The sequence below is a fragment of the Lacerta agilis genome, chromosome 1, assembly GCF_009819535.1.
Source record: "Lacerta agilis isolate rLacAgi1 chromosome 1, rLacAgi1.pri, whole genome shotgun sequence".
Classification (NCBI taxonomy): domain Eukaryota; kingdom Metazoa; phylum Chordata; class Lepidosauria; order Squamata; family Lacertidae; genus Lacerta; species Lacerta agilis.
The window spans coordinates 5169981-5190257 of NC_046312.1; the positions used below are offsets into that span (position 1 = coordinate 5169981).

A 20277-nucleotide genomic window follows, 5' to 3' on the forward strand; every position below is an offset into this window, starting at 1 on the left:
TGAGGCGGCGGCGTTGTTGTCGTCTCTTTCTCCCCGATGGCTGCCGCGTTCCTGGTGGCGCTGTACGAGTACTCGCCGCTCTTCTACATCTCCGTCGTCTTCATCTGCTTCCTGGTCACCAGCGGCCTGGTCATGGGCTGGTCAGTGGGGAGCGGGAGGGTCAGAGGTCACGGGAGGAGGGGGAAGCAAGGAGGGGGGTCCAGGGAGGGGAGGGGGCTTGGCTGGGGGGGCGGAAAGAGAAATTTATTCCAGTGAATTGGGGGGGGGGAGCGGAAAATGGGGAGCTGTGCCGGGAGGGAGGCATATTATAATTATATTTATTTATTTATTATATTTATTTATTTATTTCATATATATCTCTCTCCTCCCAGACTCAAGGCGGCTTTCACAAATTGAAAACAAAACACAGATAAAATGGGGAAAGCCATAAAACGTATAAAAAGATTGCGACTAGAGACGTAATAAAGCTCTAAGGGGGTGAGGGGGTGCTGCATCTGGGAAAGTGGGGGGAGGATGCTATAATAATAATAATAATAATAATAATAATAATAATAATAATTTATTATTTATACCCCGCCCATCTGGCTGGGTTTCCCCAGCCACTCCGGGCGGCTTCCAACAAAAGATTAAAAATACATTAAAACATCAGTCATTAAAAACTTCCCTGAACAGAGCTGCATTCAGGTGTCTTTTAAAAGTAAGATAGTTGCTTATTTCCCTGACATCTGATGGGGAGGGCGTTCCACATGGCGGGCGCCACCACCGAGAAGGCCCTCTGCTTGGTTCCCTGCAACTTGGCTTCTCACAGTGAGGGAACTGCCAGAAGGCCCTCAGGACTGGACCTTAGTGTCCGGGTTGGACGATGGGGGTGGGGATGCTCCTTCAGGGATACTATCATTATTATTATTTCTCTCCTCCCAGACAGAGACTCAAGGCGGCTTTCACAAATTGAAAACAAACACAGCTAAAATGGGGAAAGCCATAAAACATATAGAAAATCATTAGAAATGTAATAAAGCTCTAAGGGGGTGAGGGGTTGCTACATCTGGGAAAGTGGGGAGAGGATGCTAGATTGTGGTAGTAGGGATGATGATCATGATGATTATTTATTGTTCCGATACCTCCCTTTAGCTGAGGATCACGGGGTGGTTTACAATATAAAAACACATAAATACATATTTATACCCTGCCTTTCCCCATGACAGGGACTCGAAGCAGCTTAGAAGTAAAAGAACAACTGAAAACATGATAGGGGCGAACAATAATTTAAAAGCAATTTTAAAATGATGGAATATATCTACACTCTTGACACAAATATACAGGTGAAACTCGAAAAATTAGAATATCGTGGAAAAGTCCATTTATGTAAGCAATTGTTTTCATTAGCTACTGGAGTTTAATATATGAGATAGACTCATGACATGCAAAGGGCCTTTGTTAAGCCTTTGTCAAGCCTTTGTTATAATTGTGATGATTATGGCGTGCAGCTGATGAAAACCCCAAACTTGAAATTGTTAATTTGGGGTTCTCATCAGCTGTACGCCATAATCCTCACAATTATAACAAATAAAGTCTTGACATATCTCGCTTTGCATGTCATGAGTCTATCTCATATATTAGTTTCACCTTTTAAGTTGAATTACTGTAAGAAATGAACCTTTCCACAATACTCTAATTTTTCAAGTTTCACCTGTATATAAATCTATTAAAGCCATACATCTAGTGCAGACGGAAGGGCATACCATAACATTTAACATGAACCCCACCCGAAGTGTCCGGGACCTTGACCCTAGCCCACAATATGCTACCCCAGTCAAGCTTAATAACGATCATGTGGGTAGGATAATATTGAGACCCACATACCTGTCTGCAGGGTTGGGTGAGGAAGAGCCCTCTAAATGGGTGTTAGGGGAGTAGAGTTTAGGAGGGATAGGAGCTGCTCAAAGCAAGGAGGCTGGGGGTAAGTGGAAGGGATGTGCGCAGAACATGGAGGTGCAGTGGTGTCGTGGTTAAGAGCGGTAGACTCGTAATCTGGTGAACCGGGTTCACGTCCCCGCTCCTCCACCTGCAGCTGCTGGGTGACCTTGGGCTAGTCACACTTCTCTGAAGTCTCTCAGCCCCACACACCTCACAGAGTGTTTGTTGTGGGGGAGGAAGGGAAAGGAGAATGTGAGCCGCTTTGAGACTCCTTCGGGTAGTGATAAAGCGGGATATCAAATGCAAACTCGTCTTCTTATTTTGTTTTAAGATAGTTGTTGCGTTTGGCTGTACCTTAACCAGATTTGACTGTTGTCAATATTAAGCGTTTCTGTTGATTTTATTTCGTGCTGCTTAGGTTTGGGTGGGACGTTCCCGTGATTCTGAGAAATTCAGACGAAGCTGAATCGACTGTGAAAGTGTCCCAGAAACAGATGCGGCAGGTGAAAAACCCATTCAGCTTGGAAATAAAAAACCTGGAAGCGGCTTCAGTTGCAAGTCAGTAGATTGTGTGTTTTGGTTGCTGTTCAAATTTTCCTCCCCCACTCCCTCCCTGCTATGCCAAACGCTGGCTATCGATTTAACTGTAACAACTATCCCTGTTAGACCCTTTTAACAGAAATGAGCTGGCACAGTTTAAGCTGGCCCCTGCAAAGAGATGATTGCTTCCTTGATCTGCTTGACTATATTTATGGTCACGCAGAGGAGAGATACTGTGTACTGTGAACTGGCATTCTTGCTAATGTAGGTTTTACACTGTCAATTTGAACGTGACAGCATGAAAACCCCACTGATCTCATGGATAGCTGTGCTCTGTGCCAGAGGGATGACAGGATGCAAACACATTAACAGGGAACCATAGGGGCTGCCCTGCTGGATCAGAGCAAATACCCATTTATTCCAGCGTCCTGTTCTCATAGTGTCCAGCCAGGGTCTGAGTGTCACAGCTGTGCAGAGGTGCTTCCCTAGTGAATTATTAGGCAGCCACCAGGTGGTGACAATAGCAACGCATTTTGGGCTTGATAGTTCTTCTCCAGGAGACAAGAAATCTAAATGTGCTTTGAACTTAGTCTCGCTCAAAGACGTTGCATGTTTTATGAAGTTAAAAAGGTAAAGGGACCCCTGACTGTTAGTTCCAGTCACGGACGACTTTGGGGTTGCGGCGCTCATCTCGCTTTATTGGCCGAGGGAGCCGACGTACAGCTTCCGGGTCATGTGGCCAGCATGACTAAGCCGCTTCTGGCGAACCAGAGCAGCGCACAGAAATGCCGTTTACCTTCCCGCCAGAGCGGTACCTATTTATCTACTTGCACTCTGACGTGCTTTCGACGTGCTAGGTTGGCAGGAGCAGGGACCGAGCAACGGGAGCTCATCCTGTCGCGTGGATTCAAACCGCTGACCTTCTGATCGGCAAGCCCTAGGCTCTGTGGTTTAGACCACAGCGCCACCCACGTCCCCCTTTATGAAGTTAAGGTAAAGGTAAAGGGGCCCCTGACCATCAGGTCCAGTCGTGTCCGACTCTGGGGTTGCAGCGCTCATCTCACTCTATAGGCCAAGGGAGCCAGCGTTTGTCCGCAGACAGCTTCCAGGTCATGTGGCCAGCATGACTAAGCTGCTTCTAGCGAACCAGGGCAGTGCACGGAAACGCCGTTTACCTTCCAGCTGGAGCAGTCCCTATTTATCTACTTGCACTTTGACGTGCTTTTGAACTGCTGGGTTGGCAGGAGCAGGGACCGAGCAACAGGAGCTCACCCCGTGGCAGGGATTCGAACCACCGACCTTCTGATCAGCAAGTCCTAGACTCTGTGGTGTAACCCACAGTGCCACCTGGGTTCCTCTTTATTATGTTAGTCTCTATGAAATAAGATTTTGGGTGCTCCTCACACATGCAAGTTTTCTGTGGTGGCCTCACCAAGTCGCTGGCATCCAAATGGCAGACTGTTTATTTTCCCCATCTAATCTGTATTTACTGTTTACGGGGGAAATCCAGTAAAAAAAATTTTAAAAAAAAATCCATTGACCATGACTTGTGTGTTACATTACAAAAACCTGGTGGCAAATTCATCCTGTCTGGAAAAGCCCTTACATCGCGTGAAGAAGAGCTGTCAAGCATGAAAGAAAATAATAATAAAAATTCCTTCCAGTAGCACCTTAGAGACCATCTAAGTTTGTTCTTGGTATGAGCTTTCGTTTGTTCTTGGTATGAGCTGTTGTGTGCATGCACACGGTATCTGAAGAAGTGTGCATGCCCACGAAAGCTCATACCAAGAACAAACTTAGTTGGTCTCTAAGGTGCTACTGGAAGGAATTTTTTATTTTTATTTTATTTATTTATTTACTATGGCAGACCAACACGGCCACCTACCTGTAACTGGAAGCATGAAAGATTTAGGGACTTGGTGATTTTCATCAAGAACGATGCTTTCCCTACTACATAGTTATTTGGAATTGACATAATGGGTTCCCCCCCACCACCTTTGGACCTTTCAGTTTTCAAAACTCCTGTTTGTGACTCCATGTTCTTTTCTTTCCTCCCTCCTCATAAGATGGCATAACGCTGGTGCCCGATTGCCTGGAAGACTGCCTCCTTACCTGCTACTGGGGTTGCAGCGTGCAGAAGATCCACGAAGCTCTGCAGAAACATGCTTATTGCTTTCGAATAAAAACTCCGCAGGCCTTTGAGGATGCAGTGTACAACGAGTATCTCTACCGCCAGCAGTATTGGTATCCTTTGATCAGAGTTGCGTTTCTTTGGTTTTGTAGAGGTGCAGAACCTTGAACAGTTACGCTTCTCAGCAAATAATCTAAAGCAAGTTTCTAGCCCCAATGGATTTAGCAAAAAGTTGGGAAAGCCAGGGGAGAAGATACCAGAGAATGGGTGCCTAGTGCGCTTACTGCCTATCAGTCTTCCCTGTACTTAGTCTATTTAAAATCAGCAGCCTCATTATTTAGAATATAAACCTCATTATTGAAAGGTTTTGAGGTTCGCTTCTCCTTTCATCTCTGTACAAGGTGAGGACAAGAGTGGGCTGCAGCTTGGACGCCTTCCTTAAACCAAGCATCTGTGATAATATTTTGTAGGCAGAGAAACTGCCCAATAATCATACAAAAACCTCTGGAAGAGCATAAATGACATTGTGAATGGATTAATGGAATTTATTTACCAAAAAAAAAAAAATAAACATATAATAATAATAATATTTATTATTTGTACCCCGCCCATCTGGCTGGATTTCCCCAGCCACTCTGGGCGGCTTCCAACAGAAACCAAATACAACAATATCAAACATTAAAAACTTCCCTAAAAAGGGCTGCCTTCAGGTTTTTTCTGAATGTCAGGTAGTTGTTTATTTCCCTGACCTGTGATGGGAGGGCGTTCCACAGGGCGGGCGCCACTACCGAGAAGGCCCTCTGCCTGGTTCCCTGTAGTTTTGCTTCTCGCAGTGAGGGAACAGACAGAAGGCCCTCGGCGCTGGATCTCAGTGTCCGGGCTGAATGATGGGGGTGGAGACGCTCCTTCAGGTATACAGGACCGAGGCCGTTTAGGGCTTTAAAGGTCAGCACCAACACTTTGAATTGTGCTCGGAAACGTACTGGGAGCCAATGCAGATCTCTCAGGACCGGTGTTATGTGGTCTCGGCGGCCACTCCCAGTCACCAGTCTAGCTGCCGCATTTTGGATTAATTGCAGTTTCCGGGTCACCTTCAAAGGCAGCCCCACATAGAGCGCATTGCAGTAGTCCAAGCGGGAGATAACCAGAGCATGCACCACTTTGGTGAGACAGTCCGCGGGCAGGTAGGGTCTCAGCCTGCGTACCAGGTAGAGCTGGTAGACAGCTGCCCTGGATACAGAATTAACCTGCGCTTCCATGGACAGCTGTGAGTCCAAAATGACTCCCAGGCTGCGCACCTGGTCCTTCAGGGGCACAGTTACCCCATTCAGGACCAGGGAATCCTCCACACCTGCCCTCCTCCTGTCCCCCAAGAACAGTACTTCTGTCTTGTCAGGATTCAACCTCAATCTGTTAGCCGCCATCCATCCTCCAACCGCCTCCAGGCACTCACACAGGACCTTCACGGCCTTCACTGGTTCTGATTTGAAAGAGAGGTAGAGCTGGGTATCATCCGCATACTGATGAACACCCAGCCCAAACCCCCTGATGATCTCTCCCAGCGGCTTCATATAGATATTAAAAAGCATGGGGGAGAGGACAGAACCCTGAGGCACCCCACAAGTGAGAGCCCAGGGGTCTGAACACTCATCCCCTACCACCACTTTCTGAACACGGCCCAGGAGGAAGGAGCGGAACCACTGTATAACAGTGCCTCCAGCTCCCAACCCCTCTAGCCGGTCTAGAAGGATGTTATGGTCGATGGTGTCAAAGGCCGCTGAGAGATCCAGCAGAACTAGGAAACAGCTCTCACCTTTGTCCCTAGCCCGCCGGAGATCATCGACCAGCGCGACCAAGGCGGTTTCAGTCCCATGGTGAGGCCTGAATCCCGATTGGAAGGGATCCAAATGGTCCGCTTCTTCCAGGCGTGCCTGGAGTTGTTCAGCAACCACCCTCTCAATCACCTTGCCCAAGAATGGTAGATTTGAGACTGGGCGATAGTTGGCCATATTGGCCGGGTCTAAAGATGTTTTTTTAAGAAGCGGTTTAATGACCGCCTCTTTCAGCGGGGCTGGGAAGGCTCCCTCACAGAGGGAAGCATTCACCACCCCGCGCAGCCCATCGCCCAGCCCCTCCCGGCTAGCTTTTATAAGCCAGGATGGGCAAGGATCAAGGAGACAGGTGGTTGGTTTCACTCGTCCAAGCAGCCTGTCCACATCCTCGGAGGTAACAGACTGAAATTGATCCCACGCAACTGGACTAGACAGGACTCTGGCACTCTCCCGCCCTGGCCCTGCTCCCACGGTGGAGTCTATCTCTTTCCGAATCTGAGCGATTTTATCTGCAAAAAACTTTGCAAACGCATTGCAGGAGATCTTGGGGTCCCTACCAGGCCCCGATGACGAAGGTGGCTCCGATAGATTCCGAACCACCTGAAAGAGTCTCCTGCTGCTATTTTCCGCAGATGCAATAGAGGCGGTGAAGAAAGTCTTCTTCGCCGTCGCTATCGCCACTTGGTAGGCTCGACGTTGAGCTCTAACCTGTGTTCGGTCGGATTCAGAATGGGTTTTCTGCCACCGGCGCTCTAGCCGTCTCAACGATTGTTTCATCGCCCTCAGCTCCGGGGAAAACCACAGGGCTGTCCGGGCTCCATGCAACCGGAGAGGGCGCTTCGGAGCCAAACAGTCAATAGCCCTGGTTAGCTCCACATTCCAGCGGGCCACCAGGGAATCGGCTGAAAGGCCATCAACATGGGATAAAGTATCCCCTACCACTCTCTGGAAACCATTTGGATCCATTAAGTGGCGGGGGCGGACCATCCGAATTGGTCCCACCTCCCTGCAGAGGGGAAGGGTTGCGGAGAAGTCCAGTTGTACCAGGAAGTGATCTGACCATGGCACTTCTTTAGTTTCACTTTTTTTTAATGTCAGATCACCAACATCCATAGAGGTGAATACCAGGTCTAAGGCATGTCCTCGGCTATGAGTTGGACCAGACTTATTCAGGGACAGCCCCATGGAGGCCATGCTTTCCACGAAGTCCCGAGCGGCCCCTTGTAAGGTCGTGTCGGCATGGATGTTAAAATCCCCTAGGACGACCAAACTAGGTGACTCCAGGAGAACATCCGCCACGACCTGAAGCAGCTCGGGCAGGGAATCCTTGGTGCAGCGGGGAGGTCGGTACACCAAAAGGAATCCTGTACTGCCCCTATTGCCCAACTTCCAGAACATGCACTCAGAGAACTGGGTCTTCCCAATAGGACGCCTGGTGCAAACTAATGACTTCCTAAAAATCACTGCAACCCCCCCCCCTCCCCGCCCAGATGGCCTGGGTTGCTGTGCGTAAGAGAAACCTGGTGGACAAGCAGCGGCAAGGACAGGCCCATCCGCTTCATCCAACCAAGTCTCTGTTACACATGCCAGGTCAAGTCCACCATCCACAATCAAGTCGTGGATGGCAGTGGTTTTATTCAACATTGACCTGGCATTGCACATATACAGCCTTATTCTACATAATTAAAAAACTAATCTTTATTTCATGATTGAATAACCTTTGGGTGGTAATATATTTTCCCCAAAAAGCATTTTATTTTTAAAAATCCGATTTAAATTTTTATCCACCCTGGTGCATCTTGAGCCTCCGCCTGTGCGCCACATCCAAGAACATCTGTGGCACAAACATTGCATTTGTCTTTATTTGCAGTCCTGTTCCTTGACACAAACAAAGCATCGAGACATCTGACAAAGCGGGGAAGCACTGCCAGGTACCCGAAGAGGCACAAATCATTGACTTTGGCCCCGTGCCCAGATCTCGGTACCCGCTAGTTGCACTGCTAACGCTAGCGGATGAAGGCAACAGAGAAATATATGACATTGTAGGTAATCTCTTTCTTGAGAAAAGGAACTGGGACGGGAGTTTGCTTTCATTTGTCTGTGAAAAAATTACCATTGAACAGAGTAGGCAGGGTGCTTGCTTTTGTTTTTTGTAATAGCTATTGGTGTTTGCTAATATTATTCCTTATTTAAAATGACATCCCATCCTGGATCCTTGGGTTAGGTAAGGGAAAAAATAATTATTAGAGAGCTTGCCACATCCCACAGATTGAGAAGCCAGATCTGTTTCATAGAATCCTAGAATTGGAAGAGACCCCAAGGGCCATCCAGTCCAACCCCCTGCCAAGCAGGAAACACCATCAAAGCATTCCTGACAGATGGCTGTCAAGCCTCCCCTTAAAGACCTCCAAAGAAGGAGACTCCACCACACTCCTTGGCAGCAAATTCCACTGTCAAACAGCTCTTACTGTCAGGAAGTTCTTCCTAATGTTTAGGTGGAATCTTCTTTCTTGTAGTTTGAATCCATTGCTCCGTGTCTGCTTTTCTGGAGCAGCAGAAAACAACCTTTCTCCCTCCTCTACATGACATCCTTTTATATATTTGAGCATTTCCAGTCTGCTGGAAATACCTGTAGTCATAATGTGCATTTCCTATCACTTCACATGCTTAAATTTTACCTGGGTGGATCTGAAATTTGGGTAGGCAATTAATGAAGTTGAACTGGTTTACATAATTGGCCTTAATATAAGGCAGAATCACTACCATCGGGGATTTCACTAGACTCAGGGTAGGAAACCTGATGACTGCAATGATTTCTATATGAAGAAATAAAATGAAGGCTACGTGGTTCACTTTTAAAAGCATCCAATCCAAGGTGCTTTAAAAACAGATTAAACCTTTGCATACATTTGTGTTCTATTTGGAACGCTTTTACTTGTTTTATTATAATTGTAATGATTTTATTCGTTTCCCTAACTATAGTATATCATTCTAACCTCTTCTGGGACTTTGTGTTAAAATCTTACTGATATTTTTTTAAAATATTTGAGATTTATCACTAGCCCATAAAAACAGGCAACCTAATAAAAGACCAGAAGCAGCAAATAAAATCAATAATTAAAACCAGCCATTAAAATTGAGGAAGGAATTTTGCCGCTCCGCTTAAAATGATGTCATATGAAAGACCCACGTATAAATTTCAATGCTCTGTTTCGGGGTGGGCATGTATGTGCTGTGTAATATATTTGTAAAAAATGATGGCTGTGTGGCATAAGGGGACGAATATTGGAATCTGAACCCAAAGTGATCAAAGCAATTCTATACAAGATAGGGGCATTGGCTCCTTGGAAATGACGATTAAGGAGTGTTCAATTATTTCACCATCCACAAATGCCTTGTTTTTCAGTTCTTCAGAGTCAGGTTGGATGTTGTTTGAACAACAAGCAGCATAGAATTCAGATCTTTTCTTTTCTTTTCATAGATTTCTATGGTGTCTATAATTCACGTTACTGATGACAGTTATAGGCTTTCCTGTCGAATACTGTATCAGTATCTCCTCATGGCCCAAGGTCAATTTCACGATCTAAAGGTAAGGTTTGGGATTTGTGGTTTGTTTTACATCTCAAAAGTGGCTAGAAATAACTGCCTCGGTTTGCATGTGTCCTTTTATTTAAAATGGATCTCTGGGATATTTGTGGGGCCTGCCTGGTGTTTTTACATGAGTAGAATGCGTCCTTTTATTTAAAATGCATCTCTGGGTTATTTGTGGGGCCTGCCTGGTGTTTTTACATCAGTATAGAATGTGTGATTTAGTTAAAATGGATCTCTGGGTTATTTGTGGGGCCTGCCTGGTGTTTTTACATCAGTATAGAATGCATGATTTTATTTAAAATACATCTCTGGGTTATTTGTGGGGCATAGGAATTCGTTCATTTTTCTTCCCCTTCAAAATACAGTCCGGCCCCCCACAAGGTCTGAGGGACAGTGGACCGGCCCCCTGCTGAAAAAGTTTGTCTCTTTTCTCCCTGCCTCTTCTCGTTCCCACCCCACCCCCAGCAACTTTTCATGTCTGCCAACAGCGGCGCCTCATCTCTAAGCAGCCCTCCCTCGGTTGGCCGGACAGAGGATCACGCCCTCCTCGAGAAAGCCGGGCTGGCTGAGGACGAGGCGGAGCTGCCAGATGAAAACAGCAAGGACTGCATCGTCTGCCAGAACAGGGCTGTCAACTGGGTCCTCCTCCCTTGCCGGCACACCTGCCTGTGCGACGAATGCGTGAAGTATTTCAAGCAGTGCCCAATGTGCCGGCAGTTTGTTGGGGAGTCCTTTCCCCTGTGCGGCCAAAGAGAGTGAAGAACTGGGGGGGGGGGGGAGGACAGAGCGGTGTGTACTTTTATCCGGGCAGAGAGAGAGAGAGAGGAGAAATTCATGCCAAGAGTTGACAAGATGAGTTTGGACCTTCTGGACTAGTACCTGAGACCTTCCCTTCCACTTGAACTTTGGTGGCTGGTCGTCCGGCCAGCTCTCAAGCAAGGTTGGCATCTTCCCATTTGATTTGGAAGCAACGGCGATGTTAAGGCGCGGTTTGCACTGCTGCCCCTGCCTCCCGCAACAGTGCAAAAGTGTGTGCATTACAGGCAGAAACAGTGCTTTGAACTCCGTATGAAGGATATCTCTTTGTATGTGCACATAAATTTATTGGGTTATTTTCATGGCACTTTTCACCGAGAAGTTTCTCTCGACAGACTGATGTGGAGAAAGAGGAAACATCCCCTGAGAACGCTTAATTTGTATTTGTGTGTGTGTGTGTGTGTGTGTGTGTGTGTTTTAAAGTGCTGTCAGCCTCGGTTTCTGCTTGATAGCAATGCTGCTCTTTTCAGTTGCAGCGGGGGGTGGGAGTGGGGCAGAAGCAAAGAAATAAAATATAGAGTTTTTCTTGCAACTCTTCAGCAGGTCCGCATATATTTTGTGTACTTTATCTCCTTGGGTCTGGCGTAAGCTGGGCATTAAAGACTCGGGAGTCACTCGCAGGAATCCATAATGTTTGGGAGCATGCAAGACTTCATGTGCAGAGATTTGTTAATGCATGCTTGTGCAGTGCCAAATGTGAGTTGTCCCAACAGGGACGGAAGAAGAAGAAGAAAAGCGTTTGGATTTGATATCCCGCTTTATCACTACCCGAAGGAGTCTCAAAGCGGCTCACATTCTCCTTTCCCTTCCTCCCCCATAACAAACACTCTGTGAGGTGAGTGGGGCTGAGAGACTTCAGAGAAGTGTGACTAGCCCAAGGTCACCCAGCAGCTGCATGTGGAGGAGCGGAGACGCGAACCCAGTTCACCAGATTACGAGTCTACCGCTCTTCACCACTACACCACACTGGCTCTCACCACACTGGAAGTCTCTAAAGGGCAGTAAATGCACAAAGATGACATTGGTTGAAGATGGGATCCTGTTTTTGTTTGTTTTTGAGCACAGAACATTAGGATGCCTGGACAACTGCAGATCAGTTCTGCTTCAAAGATTAAATATCTAATGGATTTCCTGTCCAATGCGATTATTGTTTCCCAAGTCACAGTCCCTGTATAGGTCTTTAAGGCCAGTGTGGGAGACTTTCTTTCCCAAAAGGGCCGTGTTCCCTCCTTGGCCATATTCTTGGTACCACATACTGAGGGTGGGGGCACTGGCACAATGCTATTGTTTGCAGAGCCCCATAGATGTGACTCCAGCCTTTGCATATAGTGGGTTACGGTCTAGCCATGAAGAAGTTGGCAGTTTCCACCCATGTGCCCCCTTTCCATCTTCCTTGCAAGTGTCCTTTTTGCAGTTTGGCCGCCCACCATTTTTAATGCATTTCAAATCGTCGTAAGCTGCCCTGAGACCTTAGTCCCAAACGCTAAATAGGGGCGCATTTAGCCCCCATGCTTGCAATTCTTCACCTCTGCTTTAAAGTAATAAAACCGGGACATTGCAAAACATCCTTTAACCACACTACCAGGTCCCTTAGAACCTAAAACGATGTGCTTCCGGGGGCTTTTTGTATCCTTCAGTCCAGGGCTGCTTGCTCTACACTTTATCCAAGACTTCTATTTCTACTTTAAGCCGAGTTATTGTGGGCATCCGTCTGCCTTCGAGAGACTGTGGAATGTATCTCTGGGAGTGAAGTCAAACAGCTGTGGTAGCACTGAAGTGACCTCCTTTGGGGAGCAAGCCTGGGCAGTGGGTCTGGAAGTCCTGGGCTGGCCAGACAGCGAGATTCCCCTCCCGGCCTTGCTGATGTGGTCTAAAGGAAAGCAGAGCAAGACATTTGGCGCAGCTTGGCTTCAGGAGTTGGCCTTCTGGTGGTTCCCTCACTGTAGGAAGTGAGGTTACAGGGAACCAGGCAGAGGGGCTTCTCAGTAGTGGCGCCCGTCCTGTGGAACGCCCTCCCACCAGATGTCAAGGAAATAAGCAACTATCTTACTTTTAAAAGACATCTGAAGGCAGCCCTGTTTAGGGAAGTTTTTAATGTTTAATGCTGTATTGTGTTTTTAACATTCGGTTGGGAGCCGCCCAGAGTGGCTGGGGAAACCCAGCCAGATGGGCGGGGTATAAATTATTCCTTTCTTTCTTTCTTTCTTTCTTTTGTATTGTGCCACTGCCCACCTCCCCAGTATGTGGGTAGCTGGAAGATTTCCCACGAGGAAATCTGGCAGAAAAGGCTCCCCACACCTGCAGAGACTGAACTGGGAGACAATCACCATATTGGACATAAAACTGCAAGGCGTACAAATCTGTTATTATGATTCCTCGGTGAGGCAGAAATCATCATCATCATCAGTGAGTGTGTATGTGTGTTTGGCTTGTAGTTCCTTGCCCCTGGTAGCATGCCCGCATGTCGGTGTGGCCACCTGCTGATACAGCCCCATCCGCCTGCTGTTTCAGCAGCCTCTTGGGGCTGCACCTGAGCTGCCGGCGTCTAGGCTCAGGAAACGGCTCCTTGCTTGCAACATGGCATGAGAGACTGAGCCGCAGCTCCTCCAACAGATGGCTCCCGTCATGTTGGCAAGGCAAGGTTTCATGTTTGCGTAATTAGTCGCATGTCATATTGAAAGCGAAGGCCTGTTTGCATGCGAGAGAGGGCTCAGCCTTCGCATGGTTCTTGGAGTTAAGAGGCAAACTTGTCTGGGGGAAATGCGGCCTCTTTCCAGTTCCTCTTCAAACAAATGTCAACAGGGCTAATAATTAGTATTATTTATTTATTTATTTATACATACATACATACATACATACATACATACATACATACATACATACATGTGAAACTCAAAAAATTAGAATATCCTAGAAAGGTTCATTTCAAAGGTGAAACTAGTATATGCGATAGACTCATGACATGCAAAGCGAGATATGTCAAGCCTTTATTTGTTTTAATTGTGATGATTATGGCATACAGCTGATGAGAACCCCAAATTCACAATCTCAGCTTTGGGGTTTTCATCAGCTGGAGGCCATAATCATGACAATTATAACAGACAAATGCTTGACATATCTTGCTTTGCAGGTCATGAGTCTATCTCATATATTAAACTCCAGTAGCTAATGAAAACAATTGCTTACATAAATGGACTTTTCCACGATATTCTAATCTTTCGAGTTTCACCTGTACATACATACATGGATACCCCGCCCATTTGGCTGGGTTTCCCCAGCCACTCTGGGCGGCTTCCAACAAAAGATTAAAAATACAATTAAAACATCATTCATTAAAAACTTCCCTAAACAGGGCTGCCTTCAGGAAATGAGGTGGCAAGAAGTTGTCAGCCGCTCCTATCATGGAGGCTTACATGATAGGCTTCCAATGACACCTTGCCGTCCCCTCGGAATAAGACAGCACTTGGGGACGCGGCTCAGTGGCAGAGCACATGCTTTCCAGGTGCAGTATCCCAGGTCGAGTCCGTCGGATCTCCAGTTAAAAGAGTCAAGCAGAAGACTTCTTACTGCCAGCACCTCTTGGGTGGGCACCGTCGCCATTCTAAGAGAAAAGAGAGAGGCATCTCATGTGGAGTTCCGGCACCTCTTTCTGAGATATGCCGCCAAAGCTCCCTTATCTGTCGCAAAATACAGGTAGGTAGCCGTATTGGTCTGCCATAGTCAAAACAAAATAAAAAAAATTCCTTCCAGTAGCACCTTAGAGACCAACTAAGTTTGTTCTTGGTATGAGCTTTCGTGTGCATGCACACTTCTTCAGATACACTGAAACAGAAGTCACCAGACCCTTATATATAGTGAGGGAGTGGGGAGGGGTATGACTCAGAAGGGTGGTGGGAATGCGGGATTGGCTGATAGGTGTGGAAAACCTGTTGACGACTGTTAATGACTGCAATTGGTCTTACAGGAAAAAGCAAGGGGTGAGATGGCTAAGGATAGCTTTGTCATGTATAATGGCTAAGGATAGCTTTGTCATGTATAATGAGATAAGAATCCAATGTCTTTGTTCAGACCAGGTCCCTCCGTGGTTTTAAGTTTGGTAATGAGTTGCAATTCAGCAACTTCTCTTTCCAGTCTATTTCTGAAATTCCTTTGTAGTAAGACAGCTACTTTGAGATCTTGTATAGAATGTCACTATATGTAAGGGTCTGGTGACTTCTGTTTCAGAAGAAGTGTGCATGCACACGAAAGCTCATACCAAGAACAAACTTAGTTGGTCTCTAAGGTGCTACTGGAAGGAATTTTTTATTTTATTTTGTTCTGTCCCAAAATATTAGGCAAAGTGTTAAATCCAGTTTCAGCAATGTGTGCACCTGGTACATACATCTGCAGCACCTTCCCTGTGGGGTGGTGGCAGTGAAAGAGTTGGCACCCCCAATCCGAAGCAGCTTCCGCTACCTTTCCACTTTTATATGGGTCCCTGGGAGGGGAGGTGTGAATTCAATAAATGGACCAGACTACAACATTCAGGTGGGGTGGGATAGGGGGCCGAATGCAGTCTTCCTTTGCAGGAGAAACAGGATTTGGGCATACAGTGCCTGCCTGCATAGAAAGCAGCATTACACTTAATTCGTTATGGTGGTCTGTTCAACTCCCAAAACCATTCAGAAACCAAAGCACGGCTTCCATTTGGCTGCAGGACCTTCCTGCACTCAAGCGGAAACTGTGTTGGGCATGCGGCTTCCAAAAAAGAAGTTCGAAAACTGGAACACTTCCGGGTTTTCAGCGTTCGGAAGCCAAAACATACAAGTACCAAGGCATTCGAGAACCAAGGTACAACTGTATGCCAAGGCAGACCATTGGTTCAGTTTCTTTTTCGGCGATCATTCGTAAAAGATTGTCTTCCATGAGCCAGTGTGGTGTAGAGGTTAAGAGCGGTAGACTCATAATCTGGTGAACCGGGTTCGCTTCCCCGCTCTTCCACATGCAGCTGCTGGGTGACCTTGGGCTAGTCACACTTCTCTGAAGTCTCTCAGCCCCACTCACCTCACAGAGTGTTTGTTGTTGGGGAGGGAAGGAAAAGGAGAATGTTAGCCGCTTTGAGACTCCTTCGGGTAGTGAAAAGCGGGATATCAGATCCAACTCTTCTTCTTCTTCATGAACACAGTCTTAGCAGTATGTCTGTAGGTGATTGTGGAGGCCTATTCTGGATCCACAAGTCCTTCCACAGTGGGGACATAGGTTTCCAATGGGGGGGGGGAGTTGAGCACAGTGAGGGTTTGCCAAGTCTGCCTTCCTCTTAGCAAGGGCCAAGAGTGCCATACAAGGTCAAGAGTGACCCAGGTTCAAGAAACCAGAAGCCTTCCTGTTGGGCATTGTAGGTAGAAAAATACATAAGCAAGATAAAACATTGCTTTTGTACGCAACAACTGCAGCAAGAATATTATTGGCCCAATAATGGAAACAAAAGAAAGAGATCCCAACAAAAGAAGAGTGGCAGGTGAAGTTAACGGGCAATGCCGAGTTGGCAAAACTAACCGGGAATATTTGGAACCAGTAGGACCAGACCTTTTTGAAAGACTGGATTAAATTTACATTGTATTTGAGAAACAATTGTAAAAAATTGACATCATCAGTAGGGCTATAAGACATTTTGTAAGGTTAGAGATATCAGTTATTTTCAATATGATGTTTAAATGTTGTATTTAAGATTTGGATTTAAGGGTAATAATAATAATAACAAAATGCGATATCAGAGCATATTTAGGAAAACCATTAGTTGAGGAGGAGGGAAGTCTCAGACCAAGATGGCCTTTATATATTATATGTAAGATGGATGTCTTGTCAATTTTTTAAAATAAAATTCATATATATATACACACACACACATACACCGTATTTTCCGGCGTATAAGACAACTGGGCATATAAGACGACCCCCAACTTTTCCACTTAAAATATAGAGTTTGAGATATACTCAACCGCAGATTCTCCACCCGGCATATAAGACGACCCCTAACTTTTGAGAAGATTTTCCTGTATTAAAAAGCAGTCTTATACTCCAGAATATACAGTATATATATAATGAGTGGCCCAGGTTCAAATCCCAACTTGGCCATAGAATTTGGCAGGTGAGCTAGAGGAAGTCAGTTAATGCAGTGTTTTTCAACCTTTTTTGGGCAAAGGCACACTTGTTTCATGAAAAAAACCACGAGGCACACCACCATTAGAAAATGTTAAAAAAAATTAACTCTGTGCCTATATTGACTATATATAAAGTAATTTTTCAATTTTTCCCACGGCACACCAGGCAACATCTTGCGGCACACCAGTGTGCCGCGGAACAGTGGTTGAAAAACACTGAGTTAATGCACGCAGCCTGAGCTATCCTGCAGGAATTCTCAAATACGGCACTGTGATTCTGATAGTTGCCCACTAGATGGCACTTTCCTCTTAGGAGAGTAGCCATAGTTTCAATTGTGCATGTTTTTTTCCAAACTGCTCATCACTTGACATCTGCAAACAAAAGGGCACAAAGTTTCAAAAGAGCTCGATCTGTCTGCTTCGCCTTGTGAGGTTCCTCTAGTCTAGCCTTTCCCCCACCTTGCAGCCACCTCCCATCCCATTTAGTTGCTGGCATCATCCTGTCTCGGGAGACAATGGAGGGTGAAGCCTTTAGGGGTGAAGTCAAACTGCTGGAGAGTTATAGCACCTGCTGTGGCTGTAGAGATCGATACAGGAGAGACATGCTTTGTTGCAGCCGGGGCAGATGAAGGCATCCTGTTGGGCTGCTGCAGATGTACCATAGAGTTTATTCTCTGTGCTCTCCTCCCAGCAGTCATTCCTCCTCTGGTCACTGCTGTGGATGCACGACCTGACTGTCCATCTCCAGGCACTGCGGTCATCTGCAAGGGATTCCCACACAGCGGGGTTAATGTTGCCAGCCTTCATGTCAAGTTTGCAGACATCTTTGTAACACAGGGTTGGTCTGCCAGTGGGCCTGGTGCCTGAAGCCAGCTCCCCGCAGAGCACGTCCTTGGGGGATCCTGCCATCTTCCATTCTGTGGACCAAGCAAGCCAGTGCAGACGTCGCTGAGACAGAAGCGCGAACTTGCTGGGAATGTGGGCTTGGAAGAGCACGTCTTTTGAGACTCTCCTGCCATGTGTTGCCCCAAATCGTCCTTGCGCAGCGCATGTGGAAGGCCTTGAGGCGTCGCTCCTGGCATCTGTGAGTTGCCCATGACCCACTTCCATAAAGCAGTGTTCTCAACGTGCAAGCGTGGTAGACCTTCACCTTGGTATTGGGACATTGGCACCGAGTATGCAGGATGCCGGTGGCCCAGGTGGCGCTGTGGGTTAAACCACTGAGCCTAGGGCTTGCTGATCAGAAGGTCAGCGGTTCGAATCCCCGCAATGGGGTGAGCTCCCGTTGCTCGGTCCCAGCTCCTGCCCACCTAGCAGTTCGAAAGCACGTCAAAGTGCAAGTAGATAAATAGGTACCGCTCCAGTGGGAAGGTAAACGGTGTTTCCCTGCACTTCTCTGGTTTGCCAGAAGTGGCTTTGTCATGCAGACCACATGACCCGGAAGCTGTCTGCGGACAAACGCCGGCTCCCTTGGCCTATAGAGCCGCAACCCCAGAGTCGGACACGACTGGACCTAATGGTCAGGGGCCCCTTTACCTTTACCTTTTATGCAGGATGCCTGCTTTTGAAGAATCAGCGCAACTGCTACAATCGGGTCACACTTAACCGCAGCTCTCATTCAAGGAACTGAAGGCTGCATAGTGATGCCAACCATTGCTCCATCTTGCTCAATACTGTCTGCACTGACTGGCAGCAGCTCTCCAGGGTTTCTGGCAAGGGGGGACATTCCCAGCTCTACCCGGAAATGCCGTGGATTGAATCTGGGACCTTCTGTCTGCAAAGCAACGAGGATAAGGAATAGCTAGCCTACTGGTCTGGACCTTTTAAAGGGAAAAAATATGAATAAGAGTTAGAGGAATCCAACTCTGCAGTTCTGGGAATTGTGAAAAATGAAATGTCCACCTAATCAATGGAGTCATGGAATCACAGAATCGTAGAGTTGGAAGGGACCCAGGGGTCATCTAGTCCAACCCCCGGTAATGCAGGAAACTCAGCTAAAGCACCCATGAAAGGTGGCCATCCAACCTCTGCTTGAAAACCTCCAAGGAAGGAGAGTCCGCCACCTCCCGAGGCAGAGCTGTCAACCTTCCTTTTTCTTGCATTGGCAAACGGCCATAGCTGTCAACTTTCCCTTTTTTTGCAATGGGAAATAAGGGGATTTCCCGCGAAAGAGGGAAAGTTGACGGCGGCTATGTCGAGGGGAGACTGTTTCACTGTCAAACAGCTCTTACTGCCATTTTCTTCCCTCTCCATATGTTAATTCGGAATCTCCTTTCTTGTACGGTAACTTAAAGTCATTGTTTTGGGTCCGACCTTCCAGAGCAGGAGAAAACAAGCTTGTTCCCTCTTCCATGTGACAGCCCTTGAGATATTTGAAGATGGCTCTCCTATCTCCTCTCAGTCTCCTCTTTTCCAGGCTAAACATACCCAGCTCCTTCAAGCGCTCCTCATAAGGCTTCATTTCCAGTCCCTTGATCATCTTGGTTGCCCTCCTCTGCACACCTTCCTGCTTGTCAACATCCTTCTTACATTGTGGTGCCCAGAACTGGACACAGTATTCCAGGTGGGGTCCGACCAAGGCAGAATTAGGGTGGGATGATTGATGGGCACCGTAAAGGAAGTAAGTGGGGAGTGGGGAATTATAGTAGATCAAGCTTCCTCAACTTCGGCCCTCTAGATGCTTGGGGACTACAATTCCCATCATCCCTGACCACTGGTCCTGCTAGCTAGGGATCATGGGAGTTGTAGGCCAAAAACATCTAGAGGGCTGAGTTTGCCTATGCCTGACTTATAGCCTCCTCATTCAGGGATCTCTTTGTCTCTCACCAGCAGCTTGCATATGAGGAAGCCTGTAGTAGGTCAAATATTAGGTTAAATAGAAGTTTCTTAATCCAACTTGTTTTTTGTTTTTTTGCAAATATGTTTTTATTTTTCATCAACAAACAAAATACAAACATATTCATCAAATAAAGTTTTACAATATTACCCAAACTCCGCCGAGTTTTTTGACTTCCTTCCCTCCCTTCTCTGGTTTTCTAATTTTCCATCATTCCCACGCTTTGTCTTCTTTCTCACATGTTTTGTTATCTTATTGTTATCATTTCTAACTATACATTTTTATCCTGCTGCAAGAATTCCGTCAAACCTGTAAGTGCTTATACATCTTTACAGTCTCTCATAGAGTCCAAAAATTTACCCCATTCCATTTGAAACCATTGATCTTTTTGCTCTCTTATTTTCCCAGTTAATTTCGCCACTTCTGAATATTCCAATAATTTCCTTTTCCAATCATTTACTGTTAATCCAATTT

At 46.6% G+C, this 20277-nt stretch overlaps 1 protein-coding gene across 1 annotated transcript; it reads left to right on the forward strand.

Annotated features, from left to right (window-relative positions):
- The first annotated feature begins 2 nt into the window (after nt 1-2).
- CGRRF1 (cell growth regulator with ring finger domain 1) lies at nt 3-10784 on the forward strand. Its single transcript, XM_033165328.1, has 6 exons — nt 3-140; nt 2336-2475; nt 4524-4701; nt 8315-8462; nt 9902-10009; nt 10477-10784. Exons 1-6 carry the CDS (start codon nt 37-39, stop codon nt 10768-10770), a joined length of 972 nt encoding a protein of 323 aa, XP_033021219.1. The 5' UTR covers nt 3-36; the 3' UTR covers nt 10771-10784.
- Nucleotides 10785-20277: the final 9493 nt, after the last annotated feature.